The sequence below is a fragment of the Populus nigra genome, chromosome 15, assembly GCF_951802175.1.
Source record: "Populus nigra chromosome 15, ddPopNigr1.1, whole genome shotgun sequence".
Classification (NCBI taxonomy): Eukaryota; Viridiplantae; Streptophyta; class Magnoliopsida; order Malpighiales; family Salicaceae; genus Populus; species Populus nigra.
Window position 1 is genome coordinate 1,879,381 of NC_084866.1, and position 20,358 is coordinate 1,899,738.

At 33.6% G+C, this 20,358-nt stretch overlaps 1 protein-coding gene and 1 long non-coding RNA gene across 3 annotated transcripts; both read left to right on the forward strand.

The window, feature by feature from the left end:
* The first annotated feature begins 3,265 nt into the window (after positions 1 to 3,265).
* Positions 3,266 to 5,931, forward strand: LOC133674573 (putative clathrin assembly protein At2g25430). The gene has a single exon (XM_062095762.1). The coding sequence runs from the start codon at positions 3,661 to 3,663 to the stop codon at positions 5,674 to 5,676; it is 2,016 nt and encodes a 671-aa protein (XP_061951746.1). The 5' UTR covers positions 3,266 to 3,660; the 3' UTR covers positions 5,677 to 5,931.
* A 2,851-nt stretch (positions 5,932 to 8,782) lies between these two features.
* Positions 8,783 to 12,712, forward strand: LOC133674578 (uncharacterized). 2 transcript variants are annotated; one of them, XR_009835259.1, is made up of 5 exons: positions 8,783 to 9,160; positions 9,974 to 10,195; positions 10,611 to 10,768; positions 11,268 to 11,770; positions 12,111 to 12,712. It is a non-coding gene; the product is annotated as an uncharacterized LOC133674578 (long non-coding RNA). The 2 variants fall into 2 exon arrangements; XR_009835258.1 differs by having other exon boundaries at positions 10,611 to 11,770.
* Positions 12,713 to 20,358: the final 7,646 nt, after the last annotated feature.

Below are 20,358 nucleotides of genomic sequence, written 5' to 3' on the forward strand. Positions count from 1 at the left end.
TTTAATTTTAAGGGGTTAAAATATATCAATTTAAAAAAACATGTTATGCACTAAATTAAATAATATTATGTAAGAAAATCATTAAAAAATTGTTGGTTTTTTAAAAAAACAAACCAAAAAAACCAGTAAAAAATTGAATGGACAAAAAACCAATTTAAAACATAACTTAAAAAAAAACATTCAAGCACGCGAGCTTGACCTTAGTAGCCTAACATGTCTAGGCAGATGACCTATTTTTCACCTTCATTTTTCTTTTAAAAAAATAGCAGGTGACATTTTAGGCACCATGATGATTGAAAAATCAAGAGGGTGTTATCCAAAATACAGAGAAAATACTCTAGACATTTTGATAAAACATTTTATAATCTCAAAAACTGGAAAAAAAATTAAAATCAACTCAAAACCAAACTTTCTAAGCTCATATAAGTTTTTTAAGGTAATTTAAATATGAGAAAACATCCAAGTTGAACTCTTTTTACTAAATAGAACTTGTTGACACTAAGATCAACTATTTTGATGTCTAAAATCTTTATCAATGGTGATTTTCTTTTATGAAATCCAATAACTTTTTCTTTAGTCAATCAAACTAAAAACTGGAAAATAAATAAAATGAGGTTTTTGATTAAAATTTATTTGTTTTTTATTTAAAAAATTAAAAGGACTTGATTTTTATATTTTAAACAATATGAGGACTAAATCTAACAATTCAATAAAAAGTTAGTAATCCTTTCCTTTTCTTGAAGTGGGTGGCCCAATCAGATCCGACAATTATGCTACAAACTAAGAAAGTCAAATTGGAATATAATTATATTTATTCATCCGGAAAACTCACTTTCTAAATTAAATTTCCTAATGATTTATTGATGGATTAATCTTACCAATAGATAAATAAGCAACTAATAACAATCATTCCAAAGTCTGTCTATCTGCTGGTTTAATTTTGAACCTTAAATTCCTTCACTTTTTCTGTGCACGATTTTAATTGGTAGGTAATAATCAGTGAATTATACATGTTTGATATTATAATGTAGAATATTTTTTAATTGATAATATATCAAAAAATATATTTTTAACTTTAATATATTAAAATTATCTAAAAATATCTCAAAAATATTAGATAAAAAATAATTCAAAAAAATAATGAAATGAAAAATAAAAATACGGCTGTGTTTGTTTCCTGAAAAGTAGTTTCCGAAAAATCACTTTCCAAACTTTCTTGTTTTTATTTGCCACTAGAAAAGTTGGTCAACGGAAAATACTTTCCGGTCAATGAAAAATACTTTCCAGTTAAAGAAAAATTTGACTTGATTTCCATAAAAGTGTTTTCCTTTTATTTTGGACGGAAAACACTTTCTGGAAGTTGTGAAAAATTTAGAAATATTATATTATTTGTTGATTATATCAAACTTTTGATTGCTATATATATATTTTTTTGAATATTTGTTTTTCAATTTCATCTCTTAGAATCTAATTTTTATATTAATTTTGATCATTGTTTTTATAATTGTTATTTGCTTTTCCCTTATCATTTTTTAATTGAAATTTTTTATGTATCAAATTTGGTCCTCATTCTTTTGATTGTTACTTATTTTATTTGAAATAATTTATGAAATGTTAATTATTATTATTTTAATTTCTTCATCTTTTTATTTTTTTATTTTTTAGATTTGATCTCTATTATTTTGATTATTATATATTTTATTTGAGATAATTTATGAAATTATATGTTTTTCAATTTCATTCTCATTCAACTTTTTAATTTGTAAGATTTGTTCCTCATTATTTTAATAAACTTGAAAAAAATAAAACATTAATAAGTTATTTTCCAATTCATTTTGCATGGTATAACCAAACACTGGAAAATGTTTTTCAACTTATTTTTCATTACACTATCAAATATTAAAAAATAATTTATTTTTTTAGAATTTAATTTTTTAAAATAAATTAATTTCCAGCAAATAATCAGATATTATAAAAAATATATTTTGGTGCCATCAAGCTAAAAAAAAAAAAATCACAATACCTTGTCGTGCTATACACAGCACAAGAAGAAATATGACAGGGAGCTTGCCACGTAGCCACCAAAACTAACAAAAAAAAACACAAAATTTATTGCAAAAATGAATAAAACTCTCCCCGATAAATACTTTGAATCTAATAAAACTCTTCCCCATAAATGCTTTGAATCCACAATAAAAACAGCACAAGAATTCACAGTGATTTTAGAAAAATGCACAGGATTCATTGATCAGTTTTAGTTTTTTCTTAATTATCTGTTTGTACATATCCCCTTGTTTGGACATAGGCAACCCTTTAATGGCGAGTTGGCAACCAAATTCTCCATTACATAAATTACCATTCGCCTAATCCCACCTCTAATCCTAAAAATATTTAGTTATTCACCGCCAGCAATTTATCTTCTGGGACCCTTTTGCCCTTTAGACCCCGTACAGTACATTAAATTGTTAATTAATACTTTAATCACAGTTAGAATCTAATTAGTACTTCCAAAGGCAAATGTCTCCAAACTTGACATCAATCATCAATGAGCAGTGATTGTGGGACCAAGCAACCGGATCAGCCGCCACGTCAATAATCCCGAAACTCTAAAATCCACAAAATGAGAAAATCGACATCACCGTTTACCGTACGCATACTCTTTGGTGTGATGGTGTCAACAAATTATGTTTCTTTATATATATATATTTCTCCATCTGCAAATATATTTGCTTGTATTTAAGATTTAGTCCCTAAAATATCAAAACCTACAATTTTACTCCAAGAATCTCTCTTTTTTTTACCCAAAATGCTAAGAAATTTAGGAAAATAATATTAATAATGGGCATGATTATTTTTTATATATTAAGAAATCTAATTTAATTATTTATTTGTTTGTTTTATTTTTTAAACATTTTCTCTAATTACTCAGGATTTTTTAATCTAACTACCTTTTCTTTAAAATGATAATTAAAGAAATCTTGGACATCAAAAGAGTTTAAGTCGAATCCTAATATTTTATATATACATAAAAAAAGTTACTGTAATTCCTCCTAAATTACATACAACAAAAAAAAATCATTACATAAATATTATTAACGCTAGCAAGAATTTCTTTATATATTTTTTCTATATGTATATATTGAAAGTCCATTAAATCTTCAATTTTACCGTGAAAAAAAAAAAACCTCTTTGAACAGAAGAAAACAAATCAATCGAGTGGCCTCTTCTATTCTCTTTTCTTCAAGTATTTATTTACTCCGTTCCGACAAACAAACACACACAGCCCGGAGACATGCTTCTTTCAGACAAAAGCTCCCCCACCCTCAAGACACTTCCGCTACTATAGCTGTCCTCCTCCACATCTTTGATCAAATCAACGCCTCTCTTTCCTCCACGTCCTCTCCGGACCCCAACTTCCTCTTTAAATCTACCTTTTTTTTTTAATTTTATTATTACAGCTAATTGCAAACTCACACCCAAAACACTTTCCATCTTCCCCCCCCCTCCCCCCCGGCACAGGGATTGTCATTAGATCCGACGCCGTTTTCAACAGATCCCAGATCCAACAACCTCAAAATCCGACACACCGGTAATCACTTCTATTAACCAAATAAACTAAATCCTCATTTATATTCTACTTCTGCCAGTTTAACGGTCAAGATGGCGCCGAGCACGATCCGAAAAGCGATTGGGACCGTTAAAGATCAAACAAGCATAGGTATAGCGAAAGTAGCGAGTAACATGGCGCCAGAGCTTGAAGTGGCAATCGTGAAAGCAACGAGCCACGACGACGATCCGCCGAATCAGAAATATATTCACGAGATCTTGAATCTAACTTCGTATTCTCGCGGTTACGTTCATGCTTGTGTGTCTTTCGTTTCGAAAAGGTTAGGGAAAACGCGGGATTGGATCGTGGCGTTGAAAACATTGATGCTTATTCATAGGTTATTGAACGAAGGAGATCCGTTATTTCAAGAGGAGATTTTGTATGCTACTAGGAAAGGTACTCGGCTGTTGAATATGAGTGATTTTAGAGATGAAGCGCATTCGAGTTCCTGGGACCATTCGGCTTTTGTTAGGACTTTCGCGATGTATTTGGATCAAAGACTTGAATTGATCTTGTTTGAACGGAAAGGAGGTGATGGTGGCCGTGTCGGTGGGAGTCGTGGTGCGGGGAGTGCTCATGGTGGTGAAATTGAGAGATATTATGGAGGCAGGGGTGGTTTTGGTAGGGAAGATTTGGGTAGAGGTGATTTCAGGTCGCCGCCGCCAAGAGCTTATGAGTATAGTGATCAGTATAATGGGGATTATAATAGGGGGGGGAGTGGGTATGGGATGCCGAGGAGGACGAGGTCGTATGGGGATATGAGTGAGATGGGGGGCGGAGAAGGAAGGGAAGAGAAGAAGACAGCAACGCCGTTGAGGGAAATGAAGCCGGAGAGGATTTTTGGGAAGATGGGACATTTACAGAGGTTGCTGGATAGGTTCTTGTCATGCAGGCCGACGGGGTTGGCCAAGAATAATAGGATGATATTGATTGCGTTGTATCCGGTTGTGAAAGAGAGTTTTCAGTTATACGCGGATATATGTGAGGTTTTGGCTGTTTTGCTCGATAAGTTTTTTGATATGGAGTACCCGGATTGTGTTAAGGCCTTTGATGCTTATGCTAGTGCGGCGAAGCAGATTGACGAGCTGATTGCGTTTTATAATTGGTGTAAGGATACTGGAGTGGCGAGATCGTCTGAGTACCCTGAAGTGCAGAGGATTACAGGCAAGTTGTTGGAGACTTTGGAGGAGTTTGTGAGGGATAGAGCTAAGAGACCTAAGAGTCCGGAGAGGAAAGAGGAGGCACCCCCTGTGCCTCAAGAGGAGGAGCCTGTGCCTGATATGAATGAAATCAAGGCCCTGCCTGCACCGGAGGATTTTACTCCTCCCCCACCTCCGGAGACGGAGCCCAGGCCTCAGAAACCACAGGTTACTGAGGATTTGGTGAATTTGAGGGATGATGCTGTCACGGCTGACGATCAAGGGAATAGGTTGGCTTTGGCTTTGTTTGCTGGTCCAGCAGCCAATAGTGGGAACGGATCATGGGAAGCATTCCAATCTAACGGAGAGCCCCAAGTGACCTCAGCATGGCAGACTCCAGCTGCTGAAGCTGGCAAGGCAGATTGGGAATTGGCATTGGTTGAGACAGCTAGTAATTTATCGAAGCAGAAAGCAACTTTGGGAGGTGGGTTTGATCCATTGTTGTTAAATGGAATGTATGATCAGGGAATGGTGAGGCAACATGTTGGCACTGCTCAACTGAGTGGAGGTAGTGCTAGTAGCGTGGCGTTACCAGGGCCTGGGAATGGTAAAACACCTGTTTTAGCTCTGCCAGCTCCAGATGGAACAGTCCAGGCAGTTAATCAGGACCCTTTCGCCGCTTCTCTGTGTGTTCCACCTCCCTCATACGTCCAAATGGCAGATATGGAGAAGAAACAACAACTGCTTGTTCAGGAGCAGGTGACATGGCAGCAATATGCCAGGGATGGGATGCAAGGTCAAACTAGTTTGGCCAAGATCAGCGGTGGTGGTTACTACAATGCAGGTCCTATGCCAACGATGCCTTATGGAATGCCACCTGTCAATGGAATGGGGCCGCCACCGGCCGGGTATTACTACACTCCTTACTGATTTGAATGTCATTTATCTATAGATTTTGTTCATGTTCACGTCTATCGTTTTAGTGTTTTGTTTCTCTTAAAAATACATGATGTCATGTTGTTCCTGCAATCTGTGCGCAAAATGGGAGTGACTGGGAGAGGGGGACGCCGAGCTCAAGAGATTAATGATGCTGGGGAATTTTGATGTTTGGGAGACCTGTAATTGGAACTGCGATGTCTCTTTGTGCTTTGTAATATTAGAATCTTCTGACGTTTTTATTCTTTATTTCTTTACCGTTTATCATTGGTTTGAAACAGCAGAAAACTACTTTTAACACAATCTAAACCGCTGCTTCTTGCTATCGATTGTAAAAACTGTTCCTTTTTATTGCTGGTCGTGATGAACCATGTATCTGCATCGTTACCAGCTAGGTATTTGGCATGGAGGCTTCCGCATTACCTGTTGTTTATTCTATTTTCATTGTGATCAAAGATTAAAACTTTAGTTCCTAAGTTCCTAGCAGTGCTTGTTCCCTTTCTCCCTTGTAACTTTAAAAGCTGGGAAAATGATCGATGTTTATTCTGGAAGAATAGTTGCTCCACCAAATTTGGTGAGGAGAGGTTTTCCCCCACCAGATGATTGGTCTATATTTTCTGTAAGCTGATATGACTTTGATTACTTGACCCACTGCCGTGATTTTAGCTCGGGAGATGACTGTAGCATTTCCATCATCTTAATATCGTATCAGTAAGAGTTATCGATGCATCCCATAATGGTAACATTTTGCTGAAATCTATCTTTGTTATTAACTTGGAGACCTATATCTACTAGGAAGCAGTACTTTGTTATCATCTAACAGGTAGATAATGACCTGCTTAATACGACAATTAATCAAGTCGTGCATTGTAGACAGAGTGCCTTGAATTCTAATTCTTCCTTGGATTTGGATGTTTAGCGAGGTAAATGGTCTGTGTCAGGAGGCCAATCCTTAATTAACTATTAAATTTTGAGAGGATTCTGTGTCTTTGACAACGTGGCATGATAAAATTGAATCCAAGCTTGGACACTTTATCCCTGATATTCCACGTCATTTGTGATGGAGTATAATTCAATGCATGTTGAAAGGTTCAACGTTGACAAGTTAGCTAACCAAAAATATGATCTGGATTTGATAATTTATTTGCTTTTCCTATTAAGGTTCCTATAATTATACAAATTCGAGTCAACTGACAGTAGTTATACGAGAAAAAATGACTTAGTCAATCTAAAGTTAAAAATTCCAGCTGCTCAGGATCTGTTAGCGTCGAGCTAGGAACCAAGAATCCATGGTCCTGAAATGACTTCACCTTGCTGGTATCAAGAGATTGGTATTGGATTCCATGTTTCTGTAAACCCTGCCTGTAATTTCTCATTCCTGGTCATGATTAAGCACTCATATTCTGTGGTGGTTTGCCTGGAAGTCGGTGGCCGCATGGACCACCGCCATCAAGATTCAAGGCCATGGTTTCTACTGGTAACATGAGAGCCAAGAGATCCATGGAGTCCACTGTTTGGTTGAAATTAAAGGTTTACTATCAACCCTAGCATATGATATGATTAATGGCAAGTCGGTTTCTAGTGGTGGTCAATTTATGTTTGCTGGGGGCATGGATGCCTCTGAAAAGAACTTTATTGTCTTCTTTAAGCGAGTGGGTGTACCTGTGTGGGCTCGTTGATAGCAACTTTACATGAAACTGTGTCCACAGATTTCTCACAAGGAGTTCTCGACACCCATGTCCCGCATCTCTTTTTGCGTTGCTGGAGTACAAAGCTAAAGTTTTTGCACCATATTCTTGCCATCGTTTTCTTTTGTTTTTTATTGGGTGGACCTTCTAGACAGTCACTACCACTCATGTCCTGGCATCGCTGTTCGAGGCAGAATTATGGGAGAGCTCCGTCTCCCTTTACCATGCCAAGACTGTTTCAGAACTGAAGGACATGACAACCTCACACCCATGGTGTACTCTGCCTGACTGGTCTGTTGCTGCCAGAGCCACCGTTGTCGTTGACTCTTTTCGCCAGTCCTGGGTGGTTTGGGTGGGTGGGTTAAGCTGTTAATACAACATCATTAGCAGAAGATCAGCAATAATCTGGTTTAAGTAAGGCGGTAGGCTGGTAACATCAAGGACAGATTGGGTGATAATTAGGCATATAGTCTCATGTACATTATGGGGGAACTGTAATGAAGATCACCTAACACGTTTGTTGAAAATGAGAGTTGAGATGCCAACCGCTGCCATGCCATGCCAGGCTAGCTGTGTGTGTGCAAGAAAAAACTGCTACCGGTGTGGGTCCTTCTGGACGGAGGCAGGTCATCAATCCCACCGTTCCACTTGGTGTTCCGACTTGCAACATTTTCAATCTTTCTTGTTACGCACACAAACATATACATAAGAAATTGAACAAATATACGATTTTTGTAAGAAAATTAACACTGCATTAATGGCTTTGTACTCGCAAATGATCTCAAACTGAGTATTAAAAAATATTGTGAAAAATAAATTTAATATTGTGAAAAATATTTTAATCTTATTGCTTAAAAACTAATATAAAAAAATACTATGATCATTATAAAAGAAAATTATAAGCTTCACATTAGAAAATTTATTGATACATTAATCGAATAGTTTGGTTTTTCTTTTGAAACATCAACTCCATGAAGTAAGAGATTACATTGCATATTTCGTAAGATATTTTTTAAATAAAAATATATTAAAATAATATTATTTTAATTTTTTTTATTTTTAACATTGACACATCAAAATCATTCAAAAACATATAAAAAATAAATTTAATGTTTTTTGTGTAAATATTAATTTTAAAAACATTTTAAAAATTAAATTATAACACTAAAACAAACACTCATGAACTGGATTCCAAGGCCCTATGGACATTTTTTTCCCCCCAAGTCTGAGGATTACAAAATGGTCTTTTGAATCCAAATAACATTTCCCACTACGTTATTAAAGGGTAGAAAACTAAGGGGACTATTTAATTAATTATTATAATATAGGGACCAATTAATATGTTTCGATAAACTAGAGCTACTAATTTATAATTAACTCAACGAGACAAAACAGTGAACTGAAGTCACCGAACCGTTGACAAAAACCCAAAACCCCGAAAAAAGTGGATAGAGGAGCGAAAACAGTCAGATAGCCAAAATCTTCAGTTTCAGTTTGGAAAAAACAATAAATGGAGACTGTGCGAAGCTTATAATGACCTACACGGGCTAGCACCGGAGCTGAAGACTCCATTTGACGCACGCACCGGCGGTGTTACTGGTTGGCCAGCAGACCGATGGAAAGAGGTCACGCACTGGTGGAAGGTCTCATGAGTTGGCGGTGACACCAAATCTCGTCGCCCCATTATTCTCCATATGAAATATGATCCTGAATGCGAGGTCCCTTCTTGCTATCTTGTCTCTGATGATGACGCCACTGTTGCCCAGGAGAAATCTCTCCATGAAATTCAGGTTTTACTTTTAACTTCGATTTTTTATTAATTTTTTGGAATTTTCTTATCAAGGTAGGAATGATAAATTTGTCTAGGCATACATTGAATATGAAAATATGAGGTTGGAGAAGGAGTCGTTTCAATTTTCGTCTAAGGAATTAATCATAAGAGTGGAATACAAGCATTAGCTAATCTCACTATTATTGATGCTCCTGGACCTATTGCTGCTGCACCAGGTCGAAAAATCATGCATTACAGGTTTGAAAAGGGAGTTTAATAATTTGCATTTGATACTGTGATGTGGGATTCTGATGATGAGATGTATGCATGTTTATTTGTTTATTCAGAGTCAAGCTCGGGCAGTGGAGGCGCTTGTGCTAGCAAAAATGCAGCATAAAGAATTTTATCATATAGCGTCTTGAAGATTGTAGTGACCGGAGTAATGAAACTACTCGGAGACTTGTGATGCAAGTTTTTTTTTTTTTTTTACTCGAGTGTGTTAGTGTTTTTGTTGGATTTAAGGAACTATAGTGCTTCTTTTTGTGGGAACAGTAGGAGGGAAATGATCTGACTTGAGATTGCAGTTGGGGTAAATTTTAGGAGAAGCTTTGGATAGCATCAAAGCTAATTTATTTTTGTTTGATGCTTTAGGTGTATGATAAATTTCTATACTTGGGAACAAATATTTTTGCTTTAATTATCCTTACAGACTGGAGTGAAGTTTCAAGTTAGTTGATTCATAGTGATTGGAAGTCTGTCCTAGGAATGACTGTTTGCTTTTAAATCTTTACTGCTATCTGTAAAACATCAATACCTTTTTGATTGCTAACAGATTGATCCTGAGCTCTCAAAGACTGTTGTTGGCTCAACAAAGCGTGACACGAGAATACCCTAGTTTGCTCGCTCATCTGACGTTGAAGAATTCCTTTCACTGCCAGTTCATAAACTTGATGGTTTCATGGTGGGCGGGTCTCCCTTCTTTACAACTGTTCCTTCTGGAAGAGTTGGTTCTGCCCATGATTCAGTTTATAGCTCCAATGATGAATTTAAGCAGGTTTGGTTTCAGTTTGTGAGAATATTGTATTCTTTACTTCTGTATTTTTCCTTATTCTTGTTGCCTTCCGCACGTGTTGCATTATGTGTAGATCCTAGATTTACAGGCTTGATGCTGGATGTTTTTCCTTTCCTCTTTTAAGTCATCAAGTGTCTTAATAATTTCTTGTCTGTAAGTTGTGTTCCATAATTGTTTGACCTATATTGACAAGAGGGGATTCTTTTTTGTGTTCCATATTTGTCTTAATAATATATTGTCTGTAAGTTGTGTTTCATATGCATGATACGAGGGGATTCTTTTTTAATGATTAGTATTAGGACAAAACATGAGCCAATTGCCATACCCAACTGATATTAAATATTGAACAGTTCGGTAATCTCAATGAAAGGTTGACAATTTTGCAATTTATATGTAGAATGCAGGGATGCGCTTTTATGGGGGTGCACTATATCATCATGCAATGGCAGAATTCTGTTTTGTTGCTGGGGGAATCAACTGTCTTCAAATTACAGGTGAAGAAATTGCGAATGCATGTGGAGTTGAAGATATCCATGATGGAACTAACTACTCTAGGTATCCTTGAGATTGTTTGCTCTTTACCCCGTGGGATCACATGGAATGTATCTTTATAAATGCTTTATATGACAAATTTTGGGATTAATTCCAAATTATTTTCTTTTGCTGCTTTCAAGTGCATCCTGTCTATTAGTGAACCAGCTTCCTGCAACTTTTCTTTCTCCTTGCATCTACATCTTTAAGCCTTGCAACAAAAATTTGGAGTAAATACACTGGGGTTTCATCACAGACCATGTCCAAGCAAAAGCCAGCTTCTAAAGAAGCATGTCTCTTAACAGGGAGAATCTATCCACTTTTATTTCAAAACTAATATCCATCCTCCTTCGATACAGTTAGGTTGTAGGCTTTTGTGTGTCTTGAAGAGATTACTTCCGATCTCTGTCTATCTTCTTCAAGTGTGGGTTCTATGTTGGTCTTTATCCTTTAAATCTTTAGGACATTCTGAATTGTCATTTCATTCATTCTTTTATCTCGTACCTGAACTTGTTTGTAACAGAAAGATGGTGAGTATCGAAGTGGTCAAGATGTATTCCTCAAGCGTGCTGCTTCTGCCTTCAGCAACTTCACAGAATCTACAAAAAGGGCATGCCATGAAAATTTTTCTGCTTGTTCCTTTTACAACAGTTCTGTTTTCTGTATGTATAATAAAAAACTGCTAGCCCTTGATTTAGTTCTCTGAGATATCTTTCTACCATGGCGGGCTAAATTTCCAATGTACTGAGTGCCTAAGGAGCATTGTAGAATAGATAAAAAAAAAAAAAGAAGGTAAGAGAATAGCATACCCAAAACAACACTTGAAATGGTATCGTATAAATCCATGGTTGCAGGAAGCCCAACCATGTCCCCCCCCCCCTCCCCTGAGTTTACCTAGACAAAGCATGACACTTTGTAGCTGGTGTTCATCAGAGTTTATTTTGCGCTTGCTGTTTTTGTTTAATATTTGCTGCAGATGCATGGAAGATTTAGGAAGCGCCACACGTAATGGAACACCACAAAAAGGTTAGTCATAGCTGAATAACAAGGGATGCCTCTGAAACTCAATAGATTCCTAAGTATCACTTTGTTCATGAATGTTTATTTTAAAAATCATGATGCTTTTCATAGTAATACTATTGTTTTGAGAACAGTGATGCTTTTCATATCAATGCTATTGTTAAAAATCAGTAGCTGCTCCTTCAGGAGCCCGCAAAATAACTACTTTGCTATTGATAACAATTGCATTAGCTATAAACTTTCTATCCGCTCATAATATATATATATATATATATATATGAACTTGTGGATGTGCTATTCAGATTGTTTGTGATTTGAGTTCTTATTTTTTATGCTCAACGTATAGAATCAGGCTAGGCAACGCCAATTCTGAGACTCCTTTGGTGGAACAGAGCAGTCTGCTATGGGAGGTAATCCTATATCTGCTGGTCTACAGTCCTCCATGGGTCAGCTGCCAATGAGAAGCATGGCAATCAACCAAGTGCAGATGTCAAGCTCAGTCGTTTGGCTTCAGGCATTGACTCAAGCTCAGCAGTTCAGATAACGGAGACGCGCCTTGTAATTTGAGGCTTGACATCCGCTCTTTACCCGGTGGTGACATTTTTTTGCAGATCAAGACTTAAGAGGCTCAAAGAGAAATTTAGGCTGATAAGTGAGCACCTTGCTTTGAATCAATTCAAGGCCGTCTCCATTGCATGAGTCCTAAGCCAGAGTGACACTTACAGCAATCGTGGATGTATGAACTAATTAAGTTATTTTTCTCCATTGAATGAGCACCTTGCATTTCTTTTCTTTCTACAGACCCGTTTTATCAGCACGTTACTCTTGTGCTGCACGGTGAATCTTGGGTGTGATTGCATTGTAATAACTATAGAAGATACAGCATAAGATTCTTTGTTTAATATTTCATATCAGTTGTGTAGTGTAATCCAATTTATTTTGTGTTTATAGTCTTTTGTTTCTTATGATTGATGACAATGAGAGAATGTATACTAATTACTGAATTCTTGTTTCCCATGTGCCCATGACAAATTCAAACCTCTCGATCTCCAGCATGGATCACTAAGAGTTCATCCAAAATCTTTGATATGATTTTTGGAGATGGAGAGAGTATGAAGAATGCTAACATTTAGCTTCAAAAATAGGGTTAACTGTTAATCTTGGAGAGTTTTCAAATGTGAAAATTATTGAACGCTTGTTCATACTGAACTCCATTCAATAGTGTCATTTTTGCGAGCTTAATATGTGTTTGGCACTGCGGCTGTATTTATTGTAAAATATAATTGATAAGTGTTTGGTTATACATTAACCATATTTTTATTATTATGGGTCCCACTCGAAACCGGGGCTGGAACTCAATTTCTTGAAAAGCAATTTAAATTTGCTTTTCAAGGGTGTGTTCTCCTCTCTTTTTCACTGACAGTGTACTAGTTGGTCATTGTCATTTTGCTTTAGTCAAAAAACTTCCCTGAACCGCCGTGCAGGGTAGCCTCCTTCTTTTACATGGAAGCTTTCTACATTGTTCACGTGAACAGTAAGTAGAGAGTGTCTCAATTGTTCATGGTCGGACTGGATCCGGCCCAAACCAAAATGTATTGGACCGAGTCCAACTTAGTAAAATAAAAAAATATTAAAAAATTTAAATTAATTTTTCTTTTCAAAAATAAAAAATATTTTGTTTTAATGTATACGGACAAATCCTAAAAAGTTTTTAATCATGCAAACTCATCGCTACGTAATGTGATAAAATGTTTTTTTGGAGTATGGAAATAGAGGTGAAGGGTTTTACAAAACATGTATGCTTATCCATACAAAACGCAAGTTGAAATTGTAGTGACATCAATGGCACTATATAATTATATTAGAAGAAAATCGTATGATGACAAAACATTTGCAGAATTTGATCGCAATTCCAATTTTGTTCTTGAAGATATTTTACATGATGTTGTTACATGCTCAGGAAGCCATGGAAACTAAAGTCATTGTTGGATGGATTTTGTTAGTGATGGAATTGCAAATAATTTAATTGAACAATAAAAAACACTTTCTATAAAGTATTATTTATTTCATGATGTAATAGCAGTAAAATCTACAATATTTCAATTAAAAACTATCAATATTAATATATGTTTTTTTTAGTTATTTTATAACCTCAATTTGAAAAACATTTTTAACCAAACACATTAAACTAATTTTTATTCAACCTCAATTTCAACCATAGTTTTAATTAAATATATATTTTATCAAATCAACCTCATCTAAAAATAATTTTTACAAAATATTTTTTTTCAAATTAAAAATTATCATAATGTCAAACACAGTCTTCTTAGTTGCTTGCATGATAATCCAACAGTCAGTCGATGCAATCCAAGCATTAATCTGGTAAAAAGGCCCACGCTGACTTGTGTTTCTTTGTTTATGCTTGAACAACTAGGCCCGTAAGATCAGCTGCAAAAATTCTCATCTTTTCAACAACTCTGTTCGTGACATATTTATAAATGTGGTAGGTATTATTTTTAAAAGTATTTTTTTATTTAAAGATATATTAAAATAATATATTTAATATATTAGATAAGGTGCAGCAGCGATTAACTTCCCATATGGTTAGTAGAGGCGAGGATGGAACGCCAAAAGTTAGCTGAAAATTTTGATCCATGCAAAGAATGTAATGTTAATTTTTGACGGGACACCTCCACCTATGACCGCTTTTAATTACTATTTTAAAATAATGAAAATGAAAATGATGCGAAATATATATATATATATATATATATATATATATATTGTAATGTATGCATTTTTTTACATGTTTTGTAGTTAAAAAAATTAAAAATGAAAATTAAAAAGTTTATGCAGTAACTATATATATTAATAAATAAATAAAATATAAATAATAACTAAAAATAAAACTGAAAAAATCAAGAGATAGATATAAATTAAGATATTTAATCTCGTAAAATATAATATTTACCAGGTTGTATTTTTTAAATTTACTTATGAAAATAATTTTTTTATTCAATTAAATAATAATAGAAATGGACACATATTAAATTGATTAAATAAAATAAAAAAAATATGCAAGTCCGTATATATAAGAAATATTATCTAAAACTAAATATTTTTATTTTAAAAATAAATTTTATCTATAAAAAAAATAAAAAATAAAAAAACCTCTTCAAAAACTAAATACATACAAAATAACTAAAAAACAATATTATTTAAATGAGATTTTCTAAACAAAATAAAAGAGAGGGGTGTTAATCTAAATATAAATAAATAATAATAATAATAATGAAAAAACATATAAAAAGATATTAATTTAAAAAATATATATATATTATTTAAAAAATATCAGGTATTGCTGGGTTTAGTAAGTCAGGATATTCTATCTAACTTATTTTAATAGAACCCACATGACTGAAGTTTTTTGTATTATGTTTTTGCATCTTGAATGTCCCAATTATTTTTGAAAAAAAGTTTAAACAACAAAAACCACTATGATATAATGATATTTTTAATGGTTTTAAATATTTTTGATGTTATAATATAAAAAATAAATTTTAAAAATAAAAAGATATTTCAATAAATTTTTTTTAAAATACTTTTACTTCGAACACGCTGGTTTTGTAATTTTTAAAAACCACTGGGTGGTTTCCCAGCTTATCTTCATACAATTGCCTGTAAAAACAGCTAATTTTACAACACTGCCATCACTAGTCTTGAAAGATGACAGCCTTTGCTATACTGATCAACGGCTGGATTGAATCGGGAGAAAAATTGACGTGAACAAGAATAATGAAAAGATTCGTTGATTGGGATCAAATTTTATCTTTTAAAAACCGTACAATGCATATGATTCATCAAAAATAATGAAAAAAAAATCAATACTTAAATCCCATTTAATGAATAACAAAAGGCTTTCTCATCTTCTTTTTTTTTTTTAATTATGGTCTTTTACCTTTTATCTGTAGATAAAGAAATATTGAAATCATCAAACTAACTTCTCAGTGGTGTCATCTTTCATCAGGATACAATTAATAGACTTTGAAAAAAAAAATTAATATTATAAAAAGATTATTATAGTATTATTCGAAACCAAAGTAAATATTAAATGATATTTGATAAATAACATCTAAAATTTATCATTAACTAATTTAATAAATTAATATACTAATTATATTTTAAATTTATTTATTTTTAAAAAATGTAAATTTTAATGAATTAAAAAACAAACAAAAAATAAAACATGTTAGGTGCGTGAGTCTGACCTGAATTAAAAGGCCTAAACATAAATTCTTAATTTAAACACGTGCAAGTAGTACTTAATAATTCTTAATTCTCATACTGCTTATTTTCTTTACACCTTTTTTTTTAACTGTTAATGGTTATAATCTTGTATCGGGTTTATCAAATAAAAGATAATGCTAGTAGTAGTTTGAATTTACTATGTTTTGGTCATGCGAGAAAGGTTAAGTTTTATAATAAATATTTCATTAATGAACATGTCTCTCGTATCGAAGAGTATGATCATTGTAATAGCCCAGCCCAACCTGCTGTATATTGTCTGCTTTGGGCCTTACCACCCTCACTATTTTGTTCCTAGTGACGCGAGCCCCCTTCTGAGCCTAACGCCCCAAAACGTGTACAACAAGTTAGCGACCAGCACTACTCATAAAGCCCTGGCTCTTGACGCTCGCTTCTGATGTGGAATATCACAATCCCCCCACATTAAGACAAGTTATCCTTGGCTCTGATACCAAATGTAATAGCCTGGCCCAACCTGTTGTATATTGTCCGCTTTGGGCCTTACTGCCCTCGCGGTTTTATTCATGGTGACGCGAGCCCACTTCTAAGTCTGACGCCCCAAAACGCGTACAATAGGTTATCGACCAACACTACTCATAAAGCTCTGACTTTGGACGCTCACTTCCAATATGGGATATCATAATCATGGTAGAAAAAACTATAATAGTGGAGTTTATGTTAAGGGATCAGCTTCTAATGAGTTTGAAGTTAGAAGAAGTGATTGAATTATAATATCATAGCGAATATAATAAAGTATTTTTATTCAAATATTATTGTCATGATATCATCGATGGAGGAATCAAAGTAGATCTCCGCCATGATTTTGTCAAAATAAATGCAAAAGCTAGACTTTGTAAAGTCGATGAAGTCTTTGTTTTTTCCAAGCAATGATAACAAGTTTATTACACATATACTCGTTCCTTTAGAAAAGATTGTCATAGGATTGATTGATTATTTATTGTGAAAATCAACCCCTGACTTGTGTCCAAATTGTTCAGGACGGTAATAATAAAGTAATTGCGTGAGATGATATATTTCAAATTTTTGTGTAGCTAAAAATATTTTTTTTATGGTCTTGCTGAGAGGTTAATTGATATATTGAGAACCGATGGAGTTACAAAAATCGATGAAGATTATGAGATCGACGAGCTTTAATTTAATGAAGAAGATTATGATGGACATGACGGTGATATAATTGAAGAAGAAGAAGAAGACAATCTTGATTACAAAGATTTTGAATGGATTTTATATGTAAAACATCAATTCGTAATGAAATTGACTTTAATGTAATTTTTCTTATGTTGTTTCTTTATGACGATCTTTTGTTAACATAATTATAATGTTTATTATTGTGATTTTATTATCATGATATTGAAAATAATTGGTGTTACTATGTTGTGATTTTACTGTATTTAAAGGTTGGATAGATATGGAATACAAAAAAAATAGGGAAAAAGATATTGTGTTTATAATAATGGAATGTCGAATACTAACAGAATTATTGACAGACTAATTCCCTCAAAGAGTTAGAGAGTGTTGAAAAAAAACTACATGACTTTGTCACTAAACTTTACTGACAAATTTACCGATGGACTAATTCTCTCGAAGAGTTCCAGAGAGTTGAAAAAAATGACATGACTTTGCCACTGAAAACTATAGACAAAATTACCAATAAATTAATTCCCTCAGAGAGTGCCAAAGAGTTGAAAAAAAATTACACGACTTTGCCACTAAAAATTACTGACGGACTACGTCCCTCAGAGAGTTTCGAAGAGTTGAGAAAAAATTACATGACTTTGCCACTGAAAATTACAAATAGAATTACCAATAAAAAAAAAATTGTTGGAAAAATTTGTGAGGTTTTGGAAAATCTTAGGGGTTTTAAAAAAAAATCAGTGTTAATTACCAATGTAATTACCTATGGTCTTTAAAAATTAATAAATATTTAATTATTCATTGGTAATTCTATTTGTAAAAAAAAAAACACTTTAATAAAAGAACAAAATCCCTAATTCCTAAAAAAATACCATCTTCCTCTCTCTTATACTAATCTCCTGATCCATCATCATTTCCCCCTCTCTTTCCACTAATCTCCACCATCATCCTCTCTCCTTCTCTTCCCCTCTCCCTTCATTGTCTTCACTCTTTGTCTTCTCCTCTCCCTCTAAGACTGTAACTTTCTTTTTCAAGTATGTATATTGCTTCCATCTATTAGTTTTTTCTTTTGTTGTTATTTTGTTTGTTGTACGAGATTAGTGTTGATTGTTGGGTTGCTTACAATTATAGTGCTTCAAAGTGAATGTTTTTTATGTTGTTAATGTTGGTTTTTGTGCATATATGTGTGTGATTTAAATTGGAGTTTGATTCACTTCTTTGATTTTGAATTCATTTATCATGATCATTTCCTTTTTTTATTTACTTGTGTGGTTTAACCTTTTGATGAATAAATCAAATGTATTATGCTATTTTTTTTTTAAGAAAGAGTGAAGATGTATTATTGTTCTAAAGATTTTTTCAATCATACTAATTATTCAATTAATGATATAATTTGATTTTATTTTGACCAATTTCTTCGACGAGTTGAACTTTTAAGGTACTTATAGTAGCAATGCATTCAAAATCAAACACCCCAATAATTTCTAGTCATCCCCAACCACGTTAAAAGGTATGTTTCATGTCATACTGATGTTAAAATGCATTATGCAATGCATGGTTTTTTATGATCTATAAGCTTAATTTTAAAGGGTATGTTTAATATGTAAGGATCTTTACTGATGTTATCGTGTATGAAATTTTTTACTACCTAGAAATGCGTAAGGAATAGTTAAAATAAGTATAGCATTATGTGTAATGGTCATTCTATAGGTCAATTTATATCCAGCACGTGAATAGTTAAAATAAGTATAACATTATGTGTAATGGTCATTCTATAGGTCAATTTATATCCAGCACGTGAATAGTTAAAATAAGTATAACATTATGTGTAATGGTCATTCTATAGGTCAATTTATATCCAGCACGTGATGCTGAGCGTTTCTTGTGTTGATCGCAATTCGATGCAGAGAATCGAACCAAGAAGATTCATGGTCTTATTACAACGCACACCGACATATCAATTCCATTAGTTTCACATGGAAAATGGATGGTAAGATTTTGTATTATAAGATAATTTATTTTTGAAAATTGTTGTATTATATGAAAATATTTAACTAACAGTAGCTTCCTTTCGTGAGCTGTTGTGCATGGACGCGATCCAAGATCGATGGAGCTTTTTATTGAAACCCACGTGAGAAGTGAGGATGTCGAAAAGGAGTGCAGTAGCTTGTGGATAGCCAAGCTCAGAAGTTCATGGTAAGTTGGATTTCAATATTTTTTTTCTTAAGTTACTATTATTATTAATTTGTTGACTTTTTTTTTAGGAAACATATAACACCTGATTGCATGAGAGATACACGGACTTTCCTTTAATTCATCTGGAACTCGATCCAGATTTGTGGTTGGAGGCTAAATTTACTGATGGACCCAATAGAAATCGAGTTTACGATATCTCGAACACTACGATCGAGGATATGCAGGGGAGGGGGCGTAGTGTATTAACCGTTGGTTCCTCTCAATCAAGATCAAGCCACCAATCTTCGGTTGTCCAAGCGATTGTAAGATAACAAATTGAATCTCATACGACCCAACTTAATGCGGAGATAGTCAGCCTGAGGATAAAGTGAATGTCCTCGAGCAGTTGTTGGCAACCCTCACTTGTACATGTGGTTAACCTCATTGCCATCCTAGTTCCGATGAAAATCTGTCTCCGCCTCCTCCTCCGGTTTTTGTTCATTAGATAAATTGTATTCAATAATATTTTTTAAAATAATAATAAAAATTTGGTTGTTAATTTTAATTTATTTTTTTGTATTGTTTATTTTATTTTATTTTATTTAAATATTAAATACAATACTGGTGGAATAAGTCTCTCAAAAAGTTTCAAGGAATTGGAAAAAAATTACAGAACTTGCCATTATTAGATGTAATTTTTCAACGATTTAATTTCAACGGTAATATGCATAGGACCGACGATGTTAGGTGATTTGCTCGTACCTTCTTAGACAAACCAACAACCATTTGATAATAAAACAAGGAAAATGGGGCGATGGAATTTTTGTGTTAGTTTTCACTTTTTAAAATATTTTTTATTTAAAAATATATTAAAATAATAATTTTTAAACAGTACTTAAATATATATCATCATTGTTTGTATTCTGAAACCAAATAACTGCGAATCTAAATGGGAATTG

Excerpts from the sequence above, each read along its gene's own strand:
- LOC133674573 (XM_062095762.1), top strand. The coding sequence starts at position 3,661 with ATGGCGCCGAGCACGATCCGAAAAGCGATTGGGACCGTTAAAGATCAA.